Here is a 25,673-nt window from a genome sequence, read left to right as displayed (position 1 = left end):
TGCCAGTGTTTGAGATACGTGAGATACTTGTGTGTCCTGGGTGTCACTTGATCAACAACAAGAACGGGAAAAACACACACAAAACCCACCGCTTTGTGGGTATGCAAAATATCAACTGACATTTATTATTGTTTTAGCTCTAAAAACCAACTGTGAAATGAGAGATTGGCTGGAGGAAGGTGTGACTTGGAAACAATAAATGTGAACAGAGACTGCCAGAAAAGACTCGATAATTCACGTGGAAGAGGAAAAGCCACTGGGGGAATCAGCCTCTTCTACTTTGTCCCACAGCTGCCACGATGGTAGTCTGGGGCGGAGAGGCGGTCCCAGGGCTCCTGAGCGGCAGCCTGGGAAAGGGCAGGGCCACCGGCCCCACACGGCCCTAGTCCCTCTCATACAGCCGCCCGTACAGAGCTGCTGTCACCAGGCCAGAGGACAGTCCCCTCTTCCTCAGGAAAGAGTAGTCACTCTCCCAGCCAAACTGATCAGGGGTTTCCAGGGTCATCCCTGAAGTAAGAAGCAGAGGAAATATATAGGAAGTACTGAAGTTCCCCCACAGGTGAAACGCAAACCTCCCCGTGGCCTCTGTGATCTCCTGCCCACAAGTGTCAAAGCCAAGACCCCCACACTTGACCAGGGCGCAAGCTTGAACGTAGTAAGTGCCATGCACAGTGTGCAGACCATCGAAGACCCCCAGGGCATACAACTCTTTGGACAAAGTGGGCCTCTGGTAAAGTAAATGACAGCAGAGGCCATTTGCACAGACACGGAGGTAGCCTTCCTTTCCCCACACAGGTACCAGGGTGAAATTGTCATACATCATCTCCGAGTGAAATGTGGGAGGAGCGTTCATGTTCCATTTGGTAGCTCTATCACAGTGGACTTCCTGAGCATCCTTTTCACAGTATGGGTCACCTGCCAAGAGTTCTAAAAACTTACTGTGGGACGGGTCCATTTTACCCGTGGTATCCTGCATACCAATGAGACCCAGCGGATTTTTGGCTACTTGTGCTATTATAAGATGACCTCTGGAGTCTTCCATGTCATGATGCCAAAAGGATTTCCGAGGGCTGTGTATACCACTTCCAGTCATCCCCAAAGTTGGGTGGTGGATATTAGCAGCTAGAAAGTTGATGCCGAACGCAATGGCAAAAGCTCTCTGAATCTGAATGGCTGCCAAGAGCGGGAGCTGGTTCATCCAAGCAGCTGGGTACACAATGTGCTTCACCTCAGGGTCTTGGAGGAGCCTAATGGCAGGCTCAAAGAACAATATATCAAAGCAGGTGAAGATGCCAAATTTGCCAGCAAAGGGGGTATCAAAGATGATGAGATCCACTTCGAGAGGGGCATCGAAAGCTACCTCAAAGTACAGGTTGTGTTTGCGGTACCGGTCAACAAGGGTTCCATTATTGCTGAACACGACATTCGTGTTAAACTGGTATCTTCCATCATTTGGGCACCCAGGGTCATTGCGATGACAAGGCTGCTTTGTCCCGAGATTGGCCACCAGGAACATGTTTCCCTTGATGGCCATACAACTCAGGCGCTGGAGGACCTAAAGAAAAAGAAGGTATACATGTTTTAAATTTATTTTTTAAATCCTGCCTTTTGTCTTATAATTTTAATTAGAAATAATTTTAAAATAGAAAAGTAGCTATATTTTATCTATAATATGTAAAGAGCTATCATAAATCAGTAAAAAAAAATACAGAATATGTGCAGGGGATATAAAGAGTTGATTCATAGAAAAACAAATACAAACATCTGAGAAGATACCCAACCAGATTAGCAATGACAAAATGCAAATTAAGATAACGAGAGAGCATTTTGAACCTACAAAAGATTGGCAAAAATTCCAAAGATGATTCTATCTTGCATTGACCAAAATGTGGGAACACAGGCACTCAAACTATTGCTAAGGAAGTAAAAGTGAAAGAGCTTTTAAAAGGGAAACTTGGTACTCCTCAAAATAATTTAAAATGTGCACACCCTGTAGCTGAGAAATTCCAATTCTAGGAATCTCCCCTCATAGAAAAGCTTAGACATATTTATAAAAATATGTGTATAAGGACAATCATTGCAAAATTATAGCAAATTTTCTTTTAAAAAGCATAGAGCATGCTAAAAAACAGGAAGTCAGTAACTACGAAATGTGCAGAATAGAGTTGGATGCACATTAAACTGTTGGTGGCAGTTTCTCTAGGAAGAGAAGTAGGCGATGGGTGGGGTGTGTGACTTTCTTTTCTTTTTTTACTTCTGATTGATTTGTTTGTTTTCTAAGTGTATATTCATGTATTTCTTGTGTAATTAATAAATAGAACAATCCAGAGGTGAGTAAAGGCTCCATAGTACTAGACATCCTCTAACTAAATGAATATATAGCCCAGGGAGTGTGGGGAGCCTGGGTTTCCTGTTTAGGATCCAGGGTCTCCTTTCAGCTTGATTTAATACATCTTGGCTTTTGGCCCCGAGCTGGGTTCATCTCTGTGTGCCTTGTGCCTACTGAGGAGGAAGGCTGGGACCCTCACGTACCTCTGTGTCGTTGAATCGGTGGGGCTCCAGGCATGGGTTCCACCTGACCAACCGGGGAGATGGCATGAAGTCCAAAAACGGGTAAACAGATGTTCTTGTAAAGTTGAATCCATGAATGCCATCTTCTGGAAACACTATAATCTGTACGCCCTGTAAAGTCAGAAACATCGAAGTAGGGCATGTCATTGGGTAACAGGAAGCCTCCCTGCTTTCATTTGTTCATTCTTTCATTCACTTGTCTGACCCCCCCACCAAGCTGCTGTTCCGTGCCGGGAACCAGGGGTATAAACAGGGTGCCTGGACTCTCCTCAGGGAACTTAGTCTCTGGGAAGCTGTCTCACTTGGCCTAGTTGTGAGGGAACCAAGGCTGAAGGCCTTAGAAACCACCATTAAGCACACCTGGGGTCGTGTCAGGGAAGGAGGGAAGGAGGGAGAGGGGAAGGGAAAGCGGGCATTTGCCAAGCAGATGGGAGGGGCGTGGAGTTCCTGGTGGTGGAGTGGAGGATGGGACACAGTACAGAGGCCTCAAATACTGGGCGTGGTCACAGAAGGGGTGTCTCCAGTCATTGTACATCCTTTTTTTTTTTTTTTTTAATTTAAGACTTTATTATTTGACAGAGAGATCACAAGTAGGCAGAGAGGCAGGCAGAGAGAGAGAGAGAGAGAGAGAGAAGCAGGCTCCCTGCTGAGCAGAGAGCCCGATGCGGGGCTCGATCCCAGGACCCTGAGATCATGATCTGGGCCAAAGACAAAAGTTTAACCCACTGAGCCACCCAGGAGCCCCTCTCATCATGCATCTTAATCAGATGGGGAGCTTCTGGAAAAAGGCACGCTGGGCCCCACTCCTAAAAAGTCTGCTTCATTTGACTGGGTCTGACCACACGGTGTTTGTCAAAAGGTTCCTGGGTGTTTCTTTCTTTTCTTTTTAAAGACTTTATTTATTTATTTTGGGGGTGGTAGGCAGAGACTGAGGGAGAGAAAGAATCCCAAGCGAACTCTGCACTGAGCAGTGAGCCCAAGGCAGGGCTCCATCTCACAACACTGAGATCATGACCTGAGCCAAAATCAAGAGTCTGATGCTTAACTGACTGGACCACCCAGGTGCCCCTTCCCGGTGACTCTAATGTGCAGCCAATTTGGGGACCTTCTGGTCTGCTGGGCAAAAGTCAAGTATGTGGATTTCGGCATAGAAATAAGGATTTTCTCTACTTGCAGTTCACCTGGGAATGAGGAGGCTCCCTTCAGGATTCTAACCACCCAGAGGCTTTATCCCACACCTGGAGACACCCTCAGCTCCATGACGTCTAGGCACCCTAGGGCACCTGTGGTGTCTGCAGTAACCTAATGAAATTCAAACAAGTGGGGTGTCAGCAGCAGGGCCTCCTTCTCCTGCGGCTCTCCACGTACAGCTTAAAATGTCAACGTGAAAGGTGGAGGAGGAAGGCAGAGAAGGTATGAATAATCTCAAATAAGAGGCAATTTGAGTCACTTATTTCTGGAATGCACTGCAAACTTTTTTCTGGTTAAGAAAGCTTCGAAAGTTTAACTGTAGGAAACTCAGAAAACAAAATACTAGTTAATATTAGTTTAGTTTTTCATTTTTTCTCGGTGTATAATTGAGATATTAAATATTTATTATAATAAAAGACATGTTTTCCACCTTGACTTTCCCCACTACCTAGAACCTCAAGACTGCACAGCTACCTTCAGAAATACTATTTGCCGTGGCTACATTCTCTTTAAGGGGCCACCCCAGCTCATCCATTCTCAGTGGACATCTGTCTGTATTGTTCCCAACTTCTGGTGACTGTCTGCATTCAGGGGGCTCAAAACACTTCCTGAGTGTTGTTCACAAGTCTTTGAATCTCTGATTATTTATTTAGAAGGAAGTCTTTTTTTTTTTTAAGATTTTATTTATTCATTTGACAGACAGAGATCACAAGTAGGCAGAGAAGCAGGCAGAGAGAGGAGGAAGCAGGCTCCCCGCTGAGCAGAGAGCCCTATATGGGGCTCGATCCCAGGACTCTGGGATCACGACCTGAGCCAAAGGCAGAGGCTTTAACCCACTGAGCCACCCAGGCGCCCCTAGAATGAAGTCTTATAAGTGAAAATACTGGCTCTAGGATATGAAAAGTTTTCAGTTCTTTACACTGCCAAATAGCTTTCCAGAAAGATGAGGCCCGTGTATACTCCTTCCAGGAGACATTGGTCATCTGGTCGCACCTTGTAAAGCAAAGTCATTGCAAACTGGGAAATAAAGCAGGATGAAGAATGTTTGCCTTTCTAACACAGGCCAGGGGACTGGTTAACAGGCTCAAGGATGACCTACCCAGTGAATGTGTCCTGTTGGGCTTTGTTATTTCATAGAAGATCACCTCAGAGATGATCCTTGCCCTGCCCCGTAGGTCATTAGCCAGTTTTGTATTGATTCACAAATTTATTTCAACATTCATTTGGTGAACACACTTCTGCTCCTCAGATGCTCTTCTGAACCAGCTTTGCCATCTTACAGATTGCTTTATTCATCAGTGAGTTAAATGACAGCTTTGACACAAGCCCATCCTGCATTTGTATTGGAGTCATGTTCTTAACGTCTTGAAAATTATACTTGGACACAAGTTTTCCTTTATTAAAAAGAAAACTCTGAGAACACTGAATGGTTTCCTTGGACAAGAGCACCTAAATTAAGGATACATATTAGATTCATACTGAGGTTAAATTGCATTTCCTGAAGTATGCATTCTCCAGGAATAAGAAGGGGAACCAAACCTGAGCCAGGGCAGAACTTGGGGTCTAATGTGATTACCGCTCCCTCTAGAAAGCAGTCAGCATTCCTGATAAATGAGCACTTTTCTGACAGACCTCCATGAGATCAAGAACTCCTGAGGAATTAAGGTTGCCAATCCAGCTGACTGAGCAGCCCAGTAGCTTTAAGATGGACTCCTTTCCTTCTCCACAAATACCTCTACCAAGACAGAGATACTTCCATTGGATTTTTCGGGAACCCCTGCCTTGCGGCAAGTTTGATATAAAAGTTTGACACATGGGGCGCCTGCGTGGCTCAGTGGGTTAAGCCGCTGCCTTCGGCTCAGGTCATGATCTCGGGGTCCTGGGATCGAGTCCCGCATCGGGCTCTCTGCTCAGCAGGGAGCCTGCTTCCCTGTCTCTCTCTCTCTGCCTGCCTCTCCATCTACTTGTCAAATAAATAAATAAAATCTTTAAAAAAAAAAAAAAGTTTGACACATGCTTGACAGCCACGTGTCTTAGAAGTTGCTTTAACACGTATAACCACGCAAGGGAGCCGAGCGATGAGGAAGCACTAAAAATAATCAGCTGCTTCACCCCTGCCTTTGGGCCACACACAGAGAAGGAAGGAAGCCCTGCAGCCGGCCTGGGTTCAACAAGAACATGGTGTCTAGGTTTCCTTCAAGGGCAGGTTATCGGTAGGCAGGGGAATACTACAGCTGTGGTGTCTGGGGTTCAGTAGGGTGTTTGCAAACATCTTAGGACAGTCTTATGGGCAGGATGGAGAAGCAGGAGGCTGACACTTCAGCCCCATGCTGGCGAGCACCTCTGCATGGAATGCTCTGGAGGGATCTCTGTCATCGGCAGGTCTGAGGGCACAGCCTGGGATTTTTTTACACTGACTTCAGCGTAGACCTCAGTGAGGTGTGTATCAAATGTGTGAATGACGTGAAGGTAACTGATAGGCAGGATGTCCGTAAAGATCCCCAAATAGCCCACCAGGCTGGAATGAGGACACTTCTCAGCATAAACGTGGTCAGGTGCTCAGGTTAGAGACATTAACTTCATAAGGACAGGGTGGCAATTGGCAGTACGTGTGTCTGTGTGTGGAAAAAAGGCTCAGGAGTGTGAGCGGACAGCGAACGCCTCATGAGTCCACAGTGAGACGTGTCTACCAATGATTTTCCAAAGACAACGTCTCACATGAGACTGCCCTCGTCAGACAGCACAGGGAGAAATTCCTACAGCTCTGGGCACACAGAGCATCTGGGAAGTCTTTTGTAGAAGGGATATACAGCCTGGGGGAGAGACACTGAGTGGGGTCGGGGTGGGTCATGACCGACGTCCTCAGATCTGTGGAAGATGGCTGCTAGGGTAAGGGCCTTGGTCTGCTCTGTTTAGCTCAGAAGGCAGAATGATGGGAAGCAGTTGCAGGGAAGCCTATTGTTCATTGAAAGGAAGACCTTGCCAGAAGTCCCTACTCTCAGGAGACAGGGAGTGCTGGGCTACAGAAGGTGCTCAGGGAGAAGTTGGATGTGGGGCTTTGAACTTTGAGGAGTGTCTCCCATCAGAAGAATCTGGACCAGGTCTTCAAGTTCCCTTCCAATCTTAGCTTTATATATGTGTATATATTTTTTAAAGATTTTATTTATGTATTTGAGAGAGAGAGATTGAGAGAGTGAGAGAGAGCAAAAACAGGGAGAAGAGAGAGAAGCAGGCTTTCCATGAACAGAGAGCCCAAAGCAGGCCTCCATCCCAGAACCATGAGATCATGACCCAAACCGAAGGCAGACACCCAACTGAGCCACCCAGGCACCTCTATATGTGTATATTTAAGAAAAAATTGCCTATAATTTTATACACACACACACACACACACACACACACACACACACACACACACATAATGGGTTAGAATTTTAAAATGCAGCACTACAGAGTGGCTGTCCCAGGACCCCTGACCTCCCAGAACAAACACAGGGACCACCTGGGGCAGGGCCTGTGGGCCTCACCCTTTCTGGCTTCTACAGTCTGGGAGGAAGAAGGCTGTGCTCACATGGGCTTCACCTCCCACCGGATAGGGCAGGGCCTCCTCACGCAGTTGGGCTCCCCACCACCCGTTCAGAGCCCAAACTCCCCTTCGGTGATGGGTTTCCCAACAGGGCATTTTCTTGCAGTCACATCTGGCACCCAGATTTCCCCCTGCACCCCACCCTTCCTGGCGGGAACAGCACCTGTGGGCCAAGCAGGAAGCCCTCACAAAGGCTGGCACCGACTTCCCTTTGTCCATCTCCGTTCTGTCTGCACTGAGTTCTCAGCCTGTTCATGGTCTGGAACAGGGACCAGAAACGAGCCCCAAATAATCAGGAGGTGGCAAACAGCAGTCCTGCGGATGCTTACTATTTTCATTGCCTCAGAGAGCATGAGAGATTCCCATCCCTGCTAGTTTCCAGATTTTTCTGTGCATGGGATTCCACTGGGGAGCCTTAAAAAAAATCCCAGGACCCAGCTCACACCCTCTCCGACTCTGGGAGCATGAGACCAGGCACCCACTGGACAAGCAGTCCCTCTGCACAGCCACACTGAGAGCCAGGGGTTAGTTCCAGGCTTCTCAGATATGAGGAGCAAAGCAGCACCGGAGACCTTGGTACAATGTCGACTGATTCAGCAGATCTTGGGCAGGACCCAAATTCTGCGCCTCTCACAGGCTCCTGAGGGCTGCGGCAGCTGGCTGGTGCATGGACAACTGAGACAGCTTTACCAGCTGGACTAGTTTTCCAGAGGGCCTGCGGGAACCACTGACCAAAGAGCGAGCTGCCCCGTTTTACCGGACAAGCTGGTGGGGGTCCTCCCCGGAGCTTTCCTTGCCTTTTGGGCTGCGATCATCACTTGCTGCTCATAGATGTCGAGGTTCTGGTTCATCAGCTCCAAGGCCTCCTTGCGGCTCATGAGAGCCAGGGGGTCGGAGGTCAAGATGGATTGGTGCTCATACACGGCGGCCATGTAGTGTTCAGCCTCGTGGTGACTAGCCTCACGTGGCTCCTCAGCGTGGACTCCCAGGGCAACCACATAGCAGCTGCAGAGGAAAAGAGCAAGCTGGCGGCCGGCCCCAGACATAACGCAGACTGTAAATCTGGAACGTAAGGAGGCAAGGGAGAAACAGCCGAATAAAGAATCCTGCCAAGAATGTAACTTTTGCAGCTGTGATTTATTAGTCCCAGCAATTAAAGCTCCCGCCTGACACTGCAGCTCGAAGATTTTTTCATGTGCCTAATAAAAGAGTATGTGTTTCTCTCCAAACACGTAGCAGGCGACATTTAACATGGCTCGCGTTGTGAGTCTGGTTTTAGAACGTTTCCAAAACAGAACCAGCATTGGCCACGATTTTCCAACCTGGGGTTCAGCAAGACACGAGCACGTCACCACTCACCTTCCTAGCCACACACTTAGGTTTTAGGCCAGAATGATGACTACAATTATTTTACAGAATTCGGGGGCCTATTAACCAACCACATCCCACCACCTGTCCTCTCTACACACAGGCAGGTCAACCTCTACGCCAGCTCTGACTGTTGTGATCCCAGTAATACAGCTCGGCTTTCCTGGCCAGGAAGATCCCATGGATTAAAATTCTCCCTGCCTTCCTTTGGTCGGTACTGAACATAAAGGGTAAGTCCTTCTTAGCACAGGATTCTTTCTTTGGTGCAGAGAAGCTGCTGACTTCTACTTAAATGCCAGTACCTACTCTCCGTTATGGGCAGGTAAAAAGAGGTCTCCCAATCAAAGCATTTTTTCCCCACCTTCCTGAATTTGACAAGTATCAGTGTACATCATCATCTTCTCAACCTCTGTCTCTACGATTCCAGAACTCTTGCTCCAAAGTGTATCCATTTGGAAATAAAATCTTTTTGCAGCAGTAAAATGCCACATTCTAGAAAATAAACCAGAATTTTCTAGAAAATATTCTAGACTTTTCTAGAAAGTAAACTCAGCTTTGTGGGTGTTACCCTAAGAGATTAGAAGTAAATTAGGTCACTGACGACGACACTTCTGTGTGTTTTTTTTCCCAAGAACAGGAGTTTTTATTTCTAATGGTCGGGCATTATACCGAATCGTCCAATTCCCCCTTGAAAAACAGCCTGGCCTCCCGCCTGAAGGCCCTCCCCCTACACACAGATTTACCAGGGGCCTTGCCAAGGCTAGGCCACTTGCTCTGTGGAAAGGTTCTGGGGCTGACCAAGTGCCCAGGAATCCAGATTAAACATCAAGATAACAGAGATGAATCAAGGAATCCTATCTCCGTTTTTTAAAAAGACAACGGACACCCTGTCCGACTCTGACTCATAACTCCCGTGTTTGCCTTTTAAAACCAAACTCTCCAGGCCGCAAATTTCCTCTTATTTTTCTCTTAAACGGCCCAGAAATAAAAATAGCCCCAAGTATTTTCAACAACAGAACAAGGACGAGGGATGCTCAGGCAGGATCCTTGCAAAAGCAAACATTTCTCAGGCTGAGCAGGGCTCATCCCACCCCTCTCCTTTCTCCTGCTGTTGCTCCTCGCCCCAGGGGGTAAGTACACCAAATACCAAACCCTGGGACTTGTTGCCATTCATCTGGGACACTGAACAATGTTTGAAGATTAGAACAAGGCGCCTTTGAGTAAGCAGTCATGAGTTTCTGAGTAAGAAACAAAAGTATAATTGATAAGCTCTCTTATCTGAATTTTGCCTCTGAAGACCAGCAAGGAATAATTTTAACAGCCTCAAAATCTAGTTTCCATTTCCCCCTCTAGCTCCAAAATGATAATGGGGAGTGGTCTGGGGGGGGTACTTTCATCTTCAAAGACACATTCCCTATATTTCTCAAGTATTAGGCAATGGCCTCATGAAGAGGTGGGGAAACTGAGGCTAGGGGTGGGGAGAGTTGTACGAACCAGTGCCTGGTGGAGCCAGGTCAGAAGTTCCTGGGGGCCAGAGCATCCCCTGTTCTCAGCTAAGAGTGGTGTCTCACCAATTTACGTGGGGACAGAGGACGTGTGTGTAAGTCTCAGGACTGCCACACAGTAAAACCAGAAAACTGGGGAGCCGGCAAGATAGCATATTTCTTTCTGTTTCGAGAAAATAAAATTTAGATTATTTACAAAAGGTGCCTGGTAGGAGAGCTATACATGGCAACCATTTGTGTGTGAACGAAGGTGGGTCCGTAATAAGAGGTTAGGAAGAGTCTACCAGGTGTTCACACTTGAAAGAGACGAGCTTAACGAGCTAGGAGAGAATGAGTAATTATGATAAAAATAGCTACAACAGTTTGCCCTTCTTGAAGAGTGGGGAAACAGCAGTCATTTAAACCAGAATGGCAGACGCTGGCTTTCCCTCTTTATTTGGTACTAACAAATGTTTCAGGAAAAACCAAACAAGGCCCAAAGCAGACACTTCGAAGGGCAAACCAGGTAGGAGAGGGGGCACAGTTATAATGGGGCAGGACATCATCCAGATGTGGTTACCAGGGGCTGGCTCACAACGGAAAGCACAGGTGGGCTGGGATGGGTGTAGGGGCTGCCTGGGAAGAAGAAAGTTCTGGAAGTCCTCGCCTTCTTGCAAACCCGTCAAAAGATCTCTAGAGCTGGCCCGAACCTGGACCCTAAACAAAATGGTGAGTAGGGGTATATGCTAAGCCTGAAAAAGTAGATTCATACCCTCTTCCATTGGAGGGCATTTGACAGGTAGGCTCAAACTGCAGGAAAGCCTGGTGCCAAGGCCCCCGTCTAGGTGACAGTGCATCTCCGTACCCTGCTTCATCCACTCTGCTCACTGTAACCCTCTGAGAAGGGGGCGTGGGCCCACGAGGTGCCCCGAATCCCCCTGCCAGGAAAACAGCCGAGCCAGGAGAGTGCTCACTTTAGACATCCGTGGGACACCCGACTGTGAGCCAGACGCAGGTTGTGGTGTTGGGCACAGCCCTGAGCAAGCTAGGCCCTTTCCCAGCCAGCACCCCTCAGGATGGAAGGGGAGACAGACCACAATCAAATCAATCCCTAGGATGTTAGACAGCAGCAAGCGCAAAGGAGAAATAAAGGCAGGGAAGGGGCCAGGGAGGGCTTGGCCTGGGTGGGGGCGATTTTAAACAGGAAGGTCACGGAAGGCCCCTATGAGGTGAGGTCTGCCAGAGGTCAGAGAGGAACCATATGGATGCCTGGTCAGGGGTTGGGGAGGTGGGAGAGCTGTTCTAGGCAGAGAGAACAGCTGGGTCAGAAGGCTCAGGTGGGAACTCGCTGAGTAGCTTCAGGAAACAGCAAGGAGATGGGGCACCTGGATGCCTCAGTTGGTTAAGCACGTGCCTTCAGCACGTCATGATCCCAGGACCTTGGAATCGAGCCCTACATTGGGCTTCTCTTTCTCCCTCTGCTGCTCCCCCTGCTTGTGTGCTCATGCTTGCTCTCTCTCTGTCAAGTAAACAAATAAAATCTTAAACAAAACAAAACACACACAGCAAGGAGAGCAGTGGGCTTGGCCCAGGGGCAGAGGAAGGCAGCAAATAATGAAGTCAGGGAGAAGCAATGCAAGCCTCACTCCCTGGGCTCTCACAGCCCCCTGCAGCTGCCCTGTCCTCTCCCATTCTCCTCTTGCTGGAGCAGCTCATGAGAGCCAGTTCAAGAGCAAGTCAATCACGACACTCCTGTGCTCCAAGTCTTCCAGTGAACCCCTGCTTCTCGTGACGGAAAAGCCACAGACTTCACAGCATGCCAACAGGCATGAGCCGGGAGGCAGGAACTCACCGATGGGGTGGGCAGAGATTTGCTGGAGTGACATTTTTAACTGCTCAGAGAAGCCCCTGCTTCTCATTTCCCAGTGAAAAATATTCCTCCACCCCTAATCCTGGTCAGGAAGGTTCTTGGGATCGTGAGAAAAAGAAATCAATGTCTAAAGTATATGGCAATCTATTTGGTGGAAATTTGGTAACATGTCAATCACTAGTTATTTTTATACATGTGAACTTGTAGTTCCACCCTGCTAAGTGATTCATCTCGAAAATTAGCTGTATTTCCTTCTTCGCCATACTATTACAATAGTATCTTCTGCAATAAAATGAAAGGACTATTATTAAGGTGCTCTTAATAAGATAATTTCAGAGGCAGGCATACACATTTAGAAATTTATATATAGAACTACTGATCATTTTAATAAAAGATCTTGTCATTCTTGACTTGTCAGGGAGAATAACAGTCCCAGGACTGGGAAAGGAGGCAGGAAAAATCAGCAAAGGAAACGGCATATCCTGTGGAACAAAGCCGGAGGGACCTGCCAAGTCCTTAAGGAACCAGCACGGTCTATGCTTCCATGTGTATCTGAGAGAATGCCTCCAACGACACTGTGAGTTTCCAAATGGTTTAAAAATTGATTCTCATGACGGTCATGATATCCTTGTCTAGATCCTTTTACATAAGGGGAAATAATGTCCAACCTCCACCTAATTTACAGACGCTGAATTAAAGAAGTCCCAAGAGACCTTTTATTTCCTAGAAAGCCTCTCGTTTCCTGATTCTTCCCTCCATTGCAGCTAGTCGTGAGCTCCTCTATGACTGGCCCCTGGAATAGGAAGCCCCATAGTGGTTTTAGCTTGGACAGTTTCATGCAAACCTATCCACCACAAGACTTTTGATGTCTCCATCGGAAATGTCAAGTGTAAACACTTGTGAGTGGCAGGTGACGATGACATCAACAGTCAAAGTTGAACTCAAAACAGCAAATAAATTACCTAGTCCTGTGAACTGATCTGCTAAGTGGTGATTTCACTTTTTTAAAAATCCCACCTATTATCTTACAAAAAGAGAGTGGCATACAGAAATGTAACTCCGGACCAGACCTTTGATGAGGGCCTATTTGTGTCACGTTAACTAGTTTATCTTAGGATACCCAATGAGCACTCGAAGGATTGTTGACACTTGAATCTAACTATAAGTCATCTTTCTTTTTCCTCAGATGGGAAATTACCTTTATAATTTGAGTCAAATAAAAATTCTTCCTGAAATGCCCAAGTGTTTAATGCAAGAAGGCACTTTCTTTTTCATTTTCTTGGGTGAATAGAGAGAGTCCCAGCAGAGACCGAGTATATAGGTTCACCACTGCCACCGTGTGGACAAACAGGACCATCAGCCTAGGTCGGATTGCTTGTCAGTAACAGAGCAAAGTGATGCCTAAGCAGTGAATAGACGGTGTTTTTCCTCCTTTCCTTTCCTTTTCATTTATAACACTTTATCTATCTCTTCTACAGTGGAAAACAGGGAAAAAAAACCATTTTCCCAGATGTGGGCCTCATGAAAGTTGCTTTTTATTTGCCATGCTTCCAGGACCTAGGGCATCTTCTATATTCATAAGTTCTAAATTTGTTGCAATTTCTTCTCTCACAGTGGTACCTACCATAGGATGTGACTGGATGTGCAGAGTGATACAGCCCATCCACCTGGTGACAGGCAGCACAGTGAAAAGGGAAATCTAGCTGAGTTAAGGGTTCTATAGGGACAACATTTTATATCGACGATTTTACATGTCACAGGCTAAAATTTTCAAGTCATTTTAACAGCCGTCATTTCAGTTTCTCATCTTGTTGCATAAAGCATGAAACCAAATGGTAAAATTCTAGTCTCCAGGTGAGGGAAAACTCTAGCACTAGTTAGTAGTGAATAGGGTAGAAATCAGGGCCTCTGGCTCCCCCGGTCCAGCTCCCCCCAGCACATACTGAAGAACTGTGGCCATTTATCAGTCAAAGGCCACTGGCCTTCAAAGGCCACTGGGAAGACTCCAGTTTAACTGTGGCAGAAAGAGAGATTCATGGGGGCTCTCAAATGCTAGCATGCCTTCAGAGTCACCTGGAGGGCTTGCCCGCATAGATCCCCATGCCTGGGAGTTTTGATTCAGCCAGCGTTGGACCAGGCCTGAGAATCTGCATTCCCTAACAAGTTCCTAGCTGACTGATGATGACGATGGTCAGGGGATGGGGTCACGCTTGGAATGTCACTGGGCTAGAAGTTAAAGGCACAGAGATCCTATATTCTGACTCCTATCTTTCCCTCACTGTCCAAGACAGGAGTCTGAACCATCACCTTTATTTCCCGGGTGCCTCCCCAATTGGGCAGACTTCCAAGTGTTTCCACCATATTTAGTGAAAATGGGCCGCAAAGTATTTAAATACTCAAACCAAAGTAAAAACAAAACAAAACAAAACAAAAATCACAAAACACCTCCCGAAACAACTAGGTCCATGTCAGCTAAAGGATTCAATTCTTGTCTTTGGTCTTAACAGGAACATCATTGTAGAACCAGGTTGTGAATGGTTTTCCTTTGTTTAAATAAAGTTCCTGATTTTAAAAGAATAAAACAAGAACAACACAGATATTTTGTTATATAAGGAGACTCCATCTATACACTTAAATTATACATTTATAGATAAGAAAAATCACCTATGTTTGGCCAAAATGTATTGGTTTCCTTCTCAAAAACATATCTGAAATCCTTAGGGGTTGAAACTGAATCACTGAGGATGGAAGTCTTATACCGTGTTCCAGAGAGTTTGACCAGGGAGCAAGGAAAGAGCCAGAGAAGGCTTCTTCCACCGCCAGTCAGTCTTCAGAGAAAAGAATGACAGGGCCACTTGCAGCCACTCTGCTCTTCTGGAATATTTATAGCTTCCAGCGAGCCTTCGCCTTCTTCATCCTCCAAGAATGATCATCAGTTTCTCTGAAATGACTGTCTCCTCAATGACTGTCAGCATGGAATTGTTTTTCAAAGCCCTTGGGAAGTTTCTCTTCCACTTCTTTGTTGGAAATTAGAGTCACTGGGAGAACCACCTTCTAGACAATGAAGACCTGAAGGCTGGATATCTAGGAGAAACACAGACAGTGCATGGAAAACATGATGTCCCAAAATCACAGGTCAAATTTTCCAGGGAGGTGTGCTCAGAAATGTGGGCAACGTAAAGGCACTTTGTGATTACTAAGTGTCTGGACAAAACATCACTAAGGCTGGAGCGGTGAGACATCACCACGAGTCCATCGCCCCTGTGCTCTCATATGCCAGAGCTCCGGAGTGAAAAACCAGATCCCAGGACCAGCATAATGGTGAAGATGCCCTGGATCCTGTGAAGAACAAGGTGGTGAGTGCTACAGCCCAGGGACTCTGGTCCCCAGGGCAGAAGAAAAATCCTTCATAAAATAGCCTGGAAACACTGAAAGTGAATGATAGCAGGAAATGTGAAAACAACAACAAAAGCGAAAGCAAAACACAGCACTAGAAAAAACATGTCAAAGTCCACCGACTTTCTCCTGTGGAGAAGCCAGGAGGTATATGTTTGGGGGAAGCACAGTCAAGATCACCAGCAGCAAAAGGTGGACAAATAGGTCCAAATGCTATGGGTTCTGAGTATCTAGAGAGGAGGCTCTTGACACGAGCATGGTGAGAATGTGTGTGTGACCCACGGCATAGGCAGGTGGTCATGATATTCAGTTATAGGGCAGTGCACCAGCGAGAATGACAGTGACCTTCCAGCCTATTCCCTAACTTGGCTGTCTTCTCCACCCATGGTATGGTAGAGGTCTAGAGAAATGGTCAGCCTCTCCACCTTTATCTCTCTTCCTGGAGGCACCAAAGGGGTTTATCTTCTTTGGTTAGATTGGTAATTACATGTGTGCCTCGGCAAAGGTCCTAGCTCGGCCACAGCTGCATCCTGGTTACTAACACAAGTCCTGTGGGGCCTGGTTACTAACACAAGCTTTATTTGACATGAGGGTCCAAGTCCTCCAAACTCAGGGCTTTCTGAGGCTGGTGGAAGTGTGGAGTTAGATAAGAAGGTCTCAGAATCTTCCACAATAGGCTGGGGCTACATTCCTTGGCACTAGGGGCAAAGCAGAGAATAGTCTAGCTCTTCTTTGGAAAGAGATTACTCCTAAACTCAAAGGGGATCAATATCCAGAGCCAGGATTTAACCCAAATTGATTTTGTTCAAAGCCTACATTCTTTTTATGCTCCTGCACTCATAACAAGGGGAGGAAGCATTTGACTGAATAAGTGATATTGGGATGACTGAATTACAAGCAATTTTTTCTAAAGATTTTATTGATTTACTTTAGGCTGGGAGAGGGAGAAGCAACTTCCCTCCTGAGCAAGGAGCCTGACATGGGACTCAATCGCAGGACTCTGGGATCATGACCTGAGCCAAACACAGATGCTGAACCGACTGAGCCACCCAGGCAGCCTGAATTACAAGCAATTTGGAATTAAGTTTAAATATCTTGGGCTATATACCAAAATAAACTCAAAATCAAGAGTTTACTATTGAATGATAGGAAAACTAGCATTAAACCACTTTCTAAAATTTGAAGCAGGTAACATAATAGAAGAAACAGATTGACAGAAATTTACATGCAAAATATAAACATCAACACAACAGTTATAAACAGGCAATGAACAGGAACACATTTAAACGGGAAGAAAACAATCATCAACAAATACTTTGAAAGATTTTAAACTTATGTACAAAATAAACATTAACTGGTACTATTCCAAGGTACTATTGAAAAAAGAATTAGGGTAAGCTAGTAAAGTGATAATGATTTTTTTACTGGGGGATAAAAGTTTGACAATTCCTCTTATGAATCACTTCTCTGTAATCCTTCTCTGTAATTCCTCTTATGAATCACTTCTCTATAAAGTCTATTTCTGGGACTTTATCTTAGGAGTCATTTGAAAAACAAGTTAGTTGAAATGACAGTGTACCATGGAAGTAAAGAATACAGGCTTTAGAGGTTTCAACATATCCAAGTTCAAATCCTGGCTCTGATTTACTCATTTCATAACCTTGAGTAGATTATTTATGATAAGCTTCTGTTTCTTCATCTCTAAGTTGAAAATGTAAATATATGATGTAAAGTACTTAGTGTTCAATAAATGGATGCCAGCTAAAAGCAAAGAATGACTCCCAACAGGTGAAAAAGTTGGAAACAAACAATACTCAATATGAATGAAGTTATGAAAATTGATGTATATATATCAGGTGGAACATTAAGCAAGCATTGAAAAGACAGTAATGAAGACTGATAATGGATGATATCTAAGACGTGCTAAATAAACATATAATGAAAACATTTCTATATTTACAATGCAAATAGCTAATAAAATATGTACACAGGTGAACAAAGATTGGAAAAGAATGTGAATTAACAAAAACACAGAAGCTCACATAATGGGGATTTAAAATGCTTTCCTCAATGTTACCCTGTTTTTGCCAATAAATGAAAAACATAAGAAAAAAAAAACAACAGCTGAGACTTCTGGCATCTAGTGTGGTGTACAAGGAGCCTAGCAGGAGCCATCCTATTGTTAATGAGCCAAAACCTGAACAATCCAAAAACCAACAAGTCTTCTTAATTATTGCAGAGAACTGAGGTCAAAATTAGAAAGACAGACAGGTGGACGCAGAGAATCCCCACTTACTGGATCAGCGACCTCCGTGGGAACAAGAACTAGCACATGAAAACTTAAACTGTAACTGATGGGCCCCTGGGTGGCTCAGTCTGTTAAGCATCTGCCTTTGGCTCAGGTCATGATCCCAGGGTACAGGGATCCAGCCCCACATCAGGCTCCCTGCTCAGAAGGGAGCCTGCTTCTCCCTCTGCTCCTCCCCCTGCTTGTTCTCTCTCTCTCTGTGTCAAATAAATAAAATCTTAAAAAAAAAAAGAAAAGAAAAAAACCAAAAAAACTGTAACAGACAAACTTTGGAGGCTCAGGGGGGATCAATGCTACACATGGCAGGAGGGCCAGGCTTTTGTGAGTTTTAGCTCCAGGAGCTCTGCTAGGTTCTTACAGTGAGCACTGGGAAGAAATCTCCTGTTTCTGGCAGGGAGAAGGGGAAAGCAGCCAGGGCATTCTGTTCTTTGGGCGGCCTGCCCTCAAAAAAAAAAAAAAAAACGGTTTCATCAGAGCTAACCCTTAAGCCTGTATCAGAACCTGACTAACCTGGAGGAAGGGCAGACACCCACCTCTGGCCTCCTCTCGCCACCCAGCGACCTTGTAAAATTTACAGTCCGGAGGCACAGGCTCTCTACCAGACTGCTGCAGCTCTGGTAGCCAAGTCCACTAAGCTGCGAGCAGGAGAAAGAACTAAGAGGGTATCTGCCAGTGCAGTCAGTTTTCCCCAGATCCCTGCCCAATGACTTCATTTAAACTGCTCTGGCCCCCAAGGGACAAGTAAGGCTGGCAAGAATGTTGTATTCCTGGGTGCCTGGGTGGCTTGTTTGAGTAAGCATCTGCCTTCAGCTCAGGTCATGATCCCAGGGTCCTGGGATCGAGCCCCACATTGGGCTCCCTGCTCCATGAGGGTCTGCTTCTCTCTCTCCTACTGCCTGCCCACCCTCTGCATGTGCCACATCCTGCCCCAATCAAATAAATAAATAAAATCTTTAAAAAAAATTTCCTAATTTAAAAAAAATTTAAAAATATATAAATATGTTCAAATCCTAATCCCCAGAACCTGGGCATACGTTTGGTTACAGGGCAAAGGGTTATTAAAGTTGCTAAAGAGCTGACTGTAGGACGCTTGGGTGGCTCAGTTGTTTAAGTCACAACCTTTGGCTCAGGTCATGATTCCAGACTCCTGGGATCGAGTCTGGCATCGGGCTCCCAGCTCTGCAGGGAGTCTGCTTCTCCCTCTGACTTTCTCCCCTCTCATGCTCTCCCTCACTCTCTCTCTCTCAAATAAATAAATAAAATCTAAAAAAAAAAAAAAAAAAAAAGCTGACTGTAAAATGGGGAGATTATCCTGCTTACGTGAGTAATGGAATGGAATCACCAGTGTCTTTATGAGTGAAAGAAGTAGAAGAAGGAGAACCAGAGGGACGGTGGCATGGGACGGTTTTGCTATTGTTCACCTTGAAAATGGAGCCAAGAATGTGGGAAGCCTCAAGAAGTGAGAAGTAACAAGGCACGGATTCTCTCTTAAAGCCTCCAGAAAGGAATACAATCCTGTCAATACTTTGATACTATCCCAAGGAGACCCATTTCAGACTTCTGAACTATAGAACTGTAAGATAATAAACTTGAGTTGTTTAAAGCCACTAAGTTTGTGGTAATCAGTTATAGCAGCTTAGGACACTGATAACAAGCAAGATAGTTTAAAAAGCACAACGTTGAAGGACTTTCCTACCAACGTAAGACTTATTCTAAAATATATAGAAATTAAGATAGTGTAGGATTGGTGCTGGAATATAAAAACAGCAGATTCCAGAGAGAAACTGCTGAGCAGGGAGCCCGATGCCGATCTCCATCCCAGGACCCTGGGATCATGACCTGAGCCGAAGGCAGACACTTAACCAACTGAGCCACCCAGGCGTCCCTCCCAGGCACCTTTGTAATGTCTTTCTTAAGCTGGGGCTGAGGACATGTGTATGTATCAATCCCTGTTCCTATTCATGCGTCTGAAAGATGTCACAAATGTTAAATATAAACACATTTTAAAGTAAATAAAACAATAAATCACAGGTAAGTGCCAAAGAACTCAAAGGTTATGATACAGAAAGAAGTTTAAGAGCTTAAGCTCTTCATCAGGAAGCTGTCCCTCATCTGGGTTACACCCCAGCGGTTTAACGCCAAACCCTGGGAATCAGTCAGAGATTCTGCCCTCGAGGGGATTCTCTGTTTTGCTGACACAGCAAACAGATTTAAAAAAACACAAAACAATAAAGTACAAAGGCGCTGCAATGAAGGCTAATGGCCAAACAGAAGAAACATGGAAGCAGAAATGCTTAACTGCGGGTACCATGTTTCCTAAGTGAGAGCTGCTGCTCCCCACTCCACCCCATGGGCCACCCCAAGTGTGGAGTTCTAGCATATGGAGAAATACAAGAGTACGGTTTCAAGGCCATTTCAGATAAATCTCTCATGTTGTCATAGCATGATGTACAGTTGTCACCATTTCTGGTGCACTTTACACAAAGTAAACATGTTTATTAGTGATTTAATGATTGTTCATGCCAAACTACCCTAAATTTAAATTAAAAAAAACCAAAACCCCACAACCAAACACACAATGGATGAAGGTAAAGCTAAAAGACGGAATTCATGTTTCTTCAGTTTCTGCCCCAGGGTGCTTCTGGATCCAGTCTGGGTCTATCTCACCACTCAAATGTGGAGCAAAGGTGCTTGGCTGTCCAAGCCAAGGGCAGAACCCAAATTTTCTCTAGATCACAGGGCAAATGGGAAAAACACCCAGCGCCCGTCCCCTGCTAAGGGGCCTTCAGTCTGACCCTGACACCTCAATGAAAAAAATGTTTTCTGCTGGTTTTGCTTCAAGCCTATTTCTGAGCATTAGTAATTTGCAGTCCATAAATTTAACTGGAAGCAAAAAATAATCAATCTCACCTATTTGCCTCAAAGAACAATTTTATTAAATATTTTATTTTCTGCTGTTTATGCTAATGTATTGCTTACAGCACATTTCCTGCTGTTCAGTTTTCCATGTTAGTTTTAAAAACAGATTTTCTTTTAAAGATTTTATTTATTTATTTGACAGAGATCACAAGGAGGCAGAGAGGCAGGCAGAGAGAGAGGAGGAAGCAGCTCTCTGCCGAGCAGAGAGCCCAATGCAGGGCTCGATCCCAGGACCCCGGGATCATGACCTGAGCCAAAGGCAGAGGATTTAACCCACTAAACCACCCAGGTGCCCCCCAAAACAGATTTTTTTAAAAGTAGAACTCTACATAGATTTCCCTTTTTTGTTATTGTCGCTTGCTTTTTGTTAGTATTTAAGATATTTGGTTTCAGTTTTCTCTTCTTTTATTTCAGCCACTTTTCTTTTCAGCCATTCTATAATGTATCACACATAACCTTACTTCATTTCTTCATTTGATAACCAAACACTTGCCATCTTGATAAAATAAGTTTGTGAGATAATCTCTCACAGGTGCAGGTGGTGTTATGTGCTTTAATAATCACAAGGATGTTTAGTGTCCTTGTTAGTTTACTGAAATTAAAACATACTGCCATAATTTGGGGGCCTCAGGAGGTCTTCTACAACATTTAGAAGCTGATGAGAAGAACAAGGCAAGAGAAATGCAGGTTAAATTAAATCTCCTTACAGCTGACAGCCCACTGGGAGACCCTTGAGACATGCTCAGTAATGGCTCTCCTCAAGGAACTCATGGCTGCCTTAATGCCTTCATGTTTATATTTTATTAAAGACTAAAAATAACCTTATCTTAACAGCAGCTAGCCCCCAAGCCCCAAGGTCCTAAGAGCCTTGCTTCAAAATTCCTTAGGAACTTTATCTCTATCCCCACTCCCTCCACAAACTTAGAAGAATATAATCAGTCACTCCTCACAATCCTGGGGCAGTTCTTTCTGCCCACAGGTCCTGTCCCAGTGCTATAATAAAATTACTCTTTTGCACCAGAAACATCTCAAGAATTCTTAGCCATTCGCTCTCGAACCCAAAATTCTTCCAAATGTCATCATTTTGGCAGCCCACGTGGGGCTCGAGTCTTTTCATCTGGACTCTGAGCCTCACTGCAAATTTGAAGGGTAATTCCTCTTCTCTTCCCTTTACTTTTATTTCAGGGGCGTTTCAAGGGGCCTGCTGGCTTTTAGTCAAACACTTTCACGTGAGTTGCTCAGGCTGCAATCCTCCAGCCTGTGGCTACTCTATGGGGAGGGAAAAGCCTGCCTTTTGGCTGGAAATTAGTACATTGGCCAGAATAGTAATAACACCCAGAAACTTAATGCCCTCTCTTTATTCCTGTCCTTTTGTTTGTTTATTTTTCTTTATTCCTGTCCTTAGGCTTGGGACTGCCCCCTAAGTCACTAGGACGCCTGCCAATCTTAAGAGTCCCCTGTAAGGTTTCCTCCTCATCCGTCTAATATGATCCCCTTCACGCCTCTGGTCTAGGCGCTCCAGGCCACAAGAATTCTACTTAGAGCTGGCAGAAACCAGTACCCAATTAAATTAAAACTGGGTTTAAGGACTATATGCACTGGAATGTTGCTTAGATCACGGTGGATTTCTATCTTTACTGTTTTTCTTCAACGTCCTTTATTGACTACTTAAGTTACTAAATGGAGTATTTTTCCCTTGTAAAACTTTTCTGGTGTTCTCTATGGGTTAGAAATGGCAGGTTCTTCACAGTATGGCAGGACACTGTATTTTGGTCCATTCACCAGCATCCGTTTGAGGTCTAGAATGCAAAGGGGAAGAGAGGGGACACAGGCAATCCCTCCTATGGGGCCTTTACTTTATAGCAGGGAGGGTGATCAATAGTCATTTTGTTGGAGGGATGCCTCCAGTCACCTGGATACCCAAAACTCCCAACATATCCTGCGTGGGACACCACCCAGGAGTAAGGAGCGATTTTTGATGATGAACCCTCTCTAGGCTTCTTCCGTTCCCAAGGACTTTCCCATGGCACGCCTTTTAACCCACTGGAGACAATTTGAATTGTGAAATTTAAGAAAGAATTGATCTTCTTTTATAACACTGCATGGCCTCAATATGATCTACCAGATCTCTTCTGCTAGGAAACAGGGACAATGAACTGAGGTACCCTATGTTCAGGCTTGAATGGCCCTAAATCACAACCGAATCTAAGGACCTCTTACAGAATGTGTCTGGCCACTAACCAGGCTGATAAGCTCCTTCCTGATTGTCTAAACAACCCAGGTTGCTAGAGGAAACACAGGCCATCTCTAATGAAGGGGATGCTGACCCCCTCTCCCTGTTCTCCCAACAGAATCCGGTCAGTTGTACACTTTGATGACTGGCTCCCTGTTTAGAGAGCCTATTATCGTTATGTTAGCTTTTTCTTTAAAAAAAAAAAAATTAGACTCATTCCTTCTCTGACCTCCTTCCATGGACAAATAAACAAAAGCAAACAAAAAATTCCAACAAAATATCCGACAAATAAAATTCCATGTCTACCACCAATGAAAGTAATGAAAATTGTGGTTAATGCTTACAAAGTCTGCATGAAAGTGCCTTGGATAAATCACAGAAGAATCCTATAATCACAGTTGGATTGCAAGGAGTTGCTCCCAGCGCCTGTGAATCCTGGGGAGGAGGACTGTCATCACTTCTGCTCAATCATCTGACCAAGTGAACAGTGGAATCTTGCACCCTGAACCAAAGATATAAAGGGGAAAGCAAGTTTAAACAGTCTCGTTGACATTTCCCTTTGCTAAAGGACAAAATCCAGTCCATTGAGAATGTATCCTTTTTGCAAAACCAGTTAATGTCAATTCAGGAAATTTGTTCCAATTTATAGCATAGTTTTCACTACACTTTATAGGGAGTGCTTTTGTTTGTGATTCTTTTGACGCAGTAGACATAAGGCTCACTGGCAGTCTGTGTTGCCAATGTCAGACTAGCCTTGAACCTGTAAGTCCAGACTAATCAACAGTATTACTCTGGTAACAGACAATCACACAGTTAATTGTTAACTGATGCCTCTAGCATGAGAACAGGGCTAGTGGTTCCAAGATGGACTGCACATCAAAATAATGAAACAGCTTTAAAAAAATGTAGGTGCCTAACTTGTTCTAACACACCGATTTAGAAAATATGGTATAGGGCCCAAGTAATTGTATTTTTAAAAGTTTTCCAAGTGATTCTGATGCAATGGGCATAGAGACTGTCATATAAGTACTAATATAAATAATATTACAAAATAGAGGAGAGTGGTGCCCATGCTTCTCAAACAGAGGCAGGAGATAAATAATAGAACTACTCAAAGCCACACAAAGAACATTTTGTGTATTTCTGGAATGCAATTTCACTTGACAGTTTAAAATGTCATTTTTTATTTTGGGTGGTGATTATTACATAGGTATATACAATTGTTAAAACTTATTTAACATTTAAGATCTGTACATTTAATTGCATGTTTATTTTACCTCATAAAAAGATAGTATTTATATTAAAATATGGACATACTTTGGAGTAGAATGCAAGATATGCATTTATGTTTTAGAGGAACTCTGAGCCATTGAAGAAATCTCTGTATTTGATGGGCTGGTTACCTTACATAGGCTAGTCCCTGAATCCAGAAAGGACCCGATTATACTCTCTTCTGTTTAGGGTGGGAGGTTAGGGTTTGAAATGTTGAAAGGAAGACCCCTTGGAAAACGCCCAGGACTATGGTTTGAAAATCTCTGGGTTTAGAAATCCTTTCACTTCCAATGCTTTTCATTCATTTCTCTACCCATGACCCACTCCCCCCCTCCTCTTTACCTTCCACATATTACTTGTCTTCTTGCTTTAAAACACCCAAAGTCCTCAAAAACTTCAAGTTTGTTATGGAGATGGTTTAATGACTTGGAGGCCACACCCACAGAAATCACACATTGCAAGCATCTTTCTCCACTCAAAAATGAGTGGTTTTTCTTTTTTTTTTTTTTTTAATTTTATTTTTGAGCCACCTCAGGGCCCCTCAAAAATACGTTTTAAAAGGTTATCAGCTACAGGAGCTGGTGACAGGGACTGAATCTAAGAATTATGAAAACCCACATTCCTGATTTTGGAAAAGACAACAGAGGGAGAATGGAGGAGAAGAGTGGGTGAATAACAAGAGTTTAAGAAAACAATGGTCAAAGGTAACTAGGTTAGGTGCGCCTGGGTGGCTCAGTCAGTTATACATCCAACTCTTGTTACGGGGTTGTGAGCTCAAGCCCAGCTGAAGTAACTAGGTTCAAACGTTCCTCTTTGTCTCATGTAGCCCAAGAGTACAAGTTTGGGATTCTGAGAAATGGTATAAGCAGTTTCTGTCTCTTGCTTATGAATTAGGTGTCATCTATGATACCGGGGTAAAGAGTACATACGCATCCGGTTATGGATTTAATTAACGTGTGTTAGTTAATTCCTATGTCTCACGAACTGCATAGTTGTTACTAAAGCATGTACAAACAAAAAAAGCATATAGCAAACGTCCATAACACAAGAGGCGCGCAACCCCAAGAGGACCCAAAAGCAACTTTGCACCACGCTAGCCTCCACCCACTGCACCCGTGTCCCAGCAGCCTTTGCGAAGCCAGCCTTCAACCCCTAAAGCATGGGGGCGAACAAGGGGCGACGCGGCCACGCCCCCCCTCCGCGCGTGCTCCTTGCCCTCCTGCTGCCCCACTATGCGCATGCGCCACTCGCCTTCGCCGGTCCTCACAGGGCTCCGGATGGTAATCGAACCGGGACCCTAAGCCTCCGAGGTTTGGCGCCTCACTTGCCTGTCACAGGCCGCAGACTCCTGCTGGTCCCGCCTCCTTCTGACGCTCTGACCCGGCGACTGGAGGAGCCGGGAAAAGGGCACGGCTCTGATTGGAGAAGAGGATTGTTTACGGACTCCTCACCAGGCAGGCCAACTACCCTAAGCC

The 25,673-nt window shown here is 44.9% G+C and overlaps 1 protein-coding gene and 1 long non-coding RNA gene across 5 annotated transcripts in view; one reads left to right on the top strand and one right to left on the bottom strand.

Moving 5' to 3' along the window:
• LOC309841629 overlaps positions 1-14,847 on the top strand; it is a 29,612-nt gene extending 14,765 nt beyond the window's left edge. For both annotated transcript variants that reach the window (XR_014299216.1, XR_014299217.1), the window contains 2 exons: positions 8,820-12,647; positions 14,792-14,847. This is a non-coding gene — a long non-coding RNA (uncharacterized lncRNA). The remainder of the gene's footprint in view (positions 1-8,819; positions 12,648-14,791) is intronic.
• On the bottom strand, positions 93-25,564 carry BTD (biotinidase). 3 transcript variants are annotated; one of them, XM_082684657.1, is made up of 5 exons: positions 25,450-25,564; positions 23,271-23,428; positions 8,106-8,410; positions 2,533-2,682; positions 93-1,555 (listed from the first exon to the last, which is right to left on the bottom strand). In XM_082684657.1, exons 4-5 carry the CDS (start codon positions 2,596-2,598, stop codon positions 383-385), a joined length of 1,239 nt encoding a protein of 412 aa, XP_082540783.1. In that variant the 5' UTR covers positions 2,599-2,682; positions 8,106-8,410; positions 23,271-23,428; positions 25,450-25,564; the 3' UTR covers positions 93-382. The 3 variants fall into 3 exon arrangements, with proteins under 3 accessions (XP_082540783.1, XP_082540781.1, XP_082540782.1); XM_082684655.1 differs by having other exon boundaries at positions 8,146-8,410; XM_082684656.1 differs by lacking the exons at positions 23,271-23,428; positions 25,450-25,564 and adding an exon at positions 14,735-14,867 and having other exon boundaries at positions 8,146-8,410.
• Between the last annotated feature and the right edge of the window lie 109 nt (positions 25,565-25,673).

The sequence above is a fragment of the Mustela nivalis genome (assembly GCF_964662115.1).
Source record: "Mustela nivalis genome assembly, chromosome: 1".
Taxonomy (NCBI): Eukaryota; Metazoa; Chordata; class Mammalia; order Carnivora; family Mustelidae; genus Mustela; species Mustela nivalis.
This window is presented reverse-complemented; position numbering and strand designations above follow the sequence as displayed.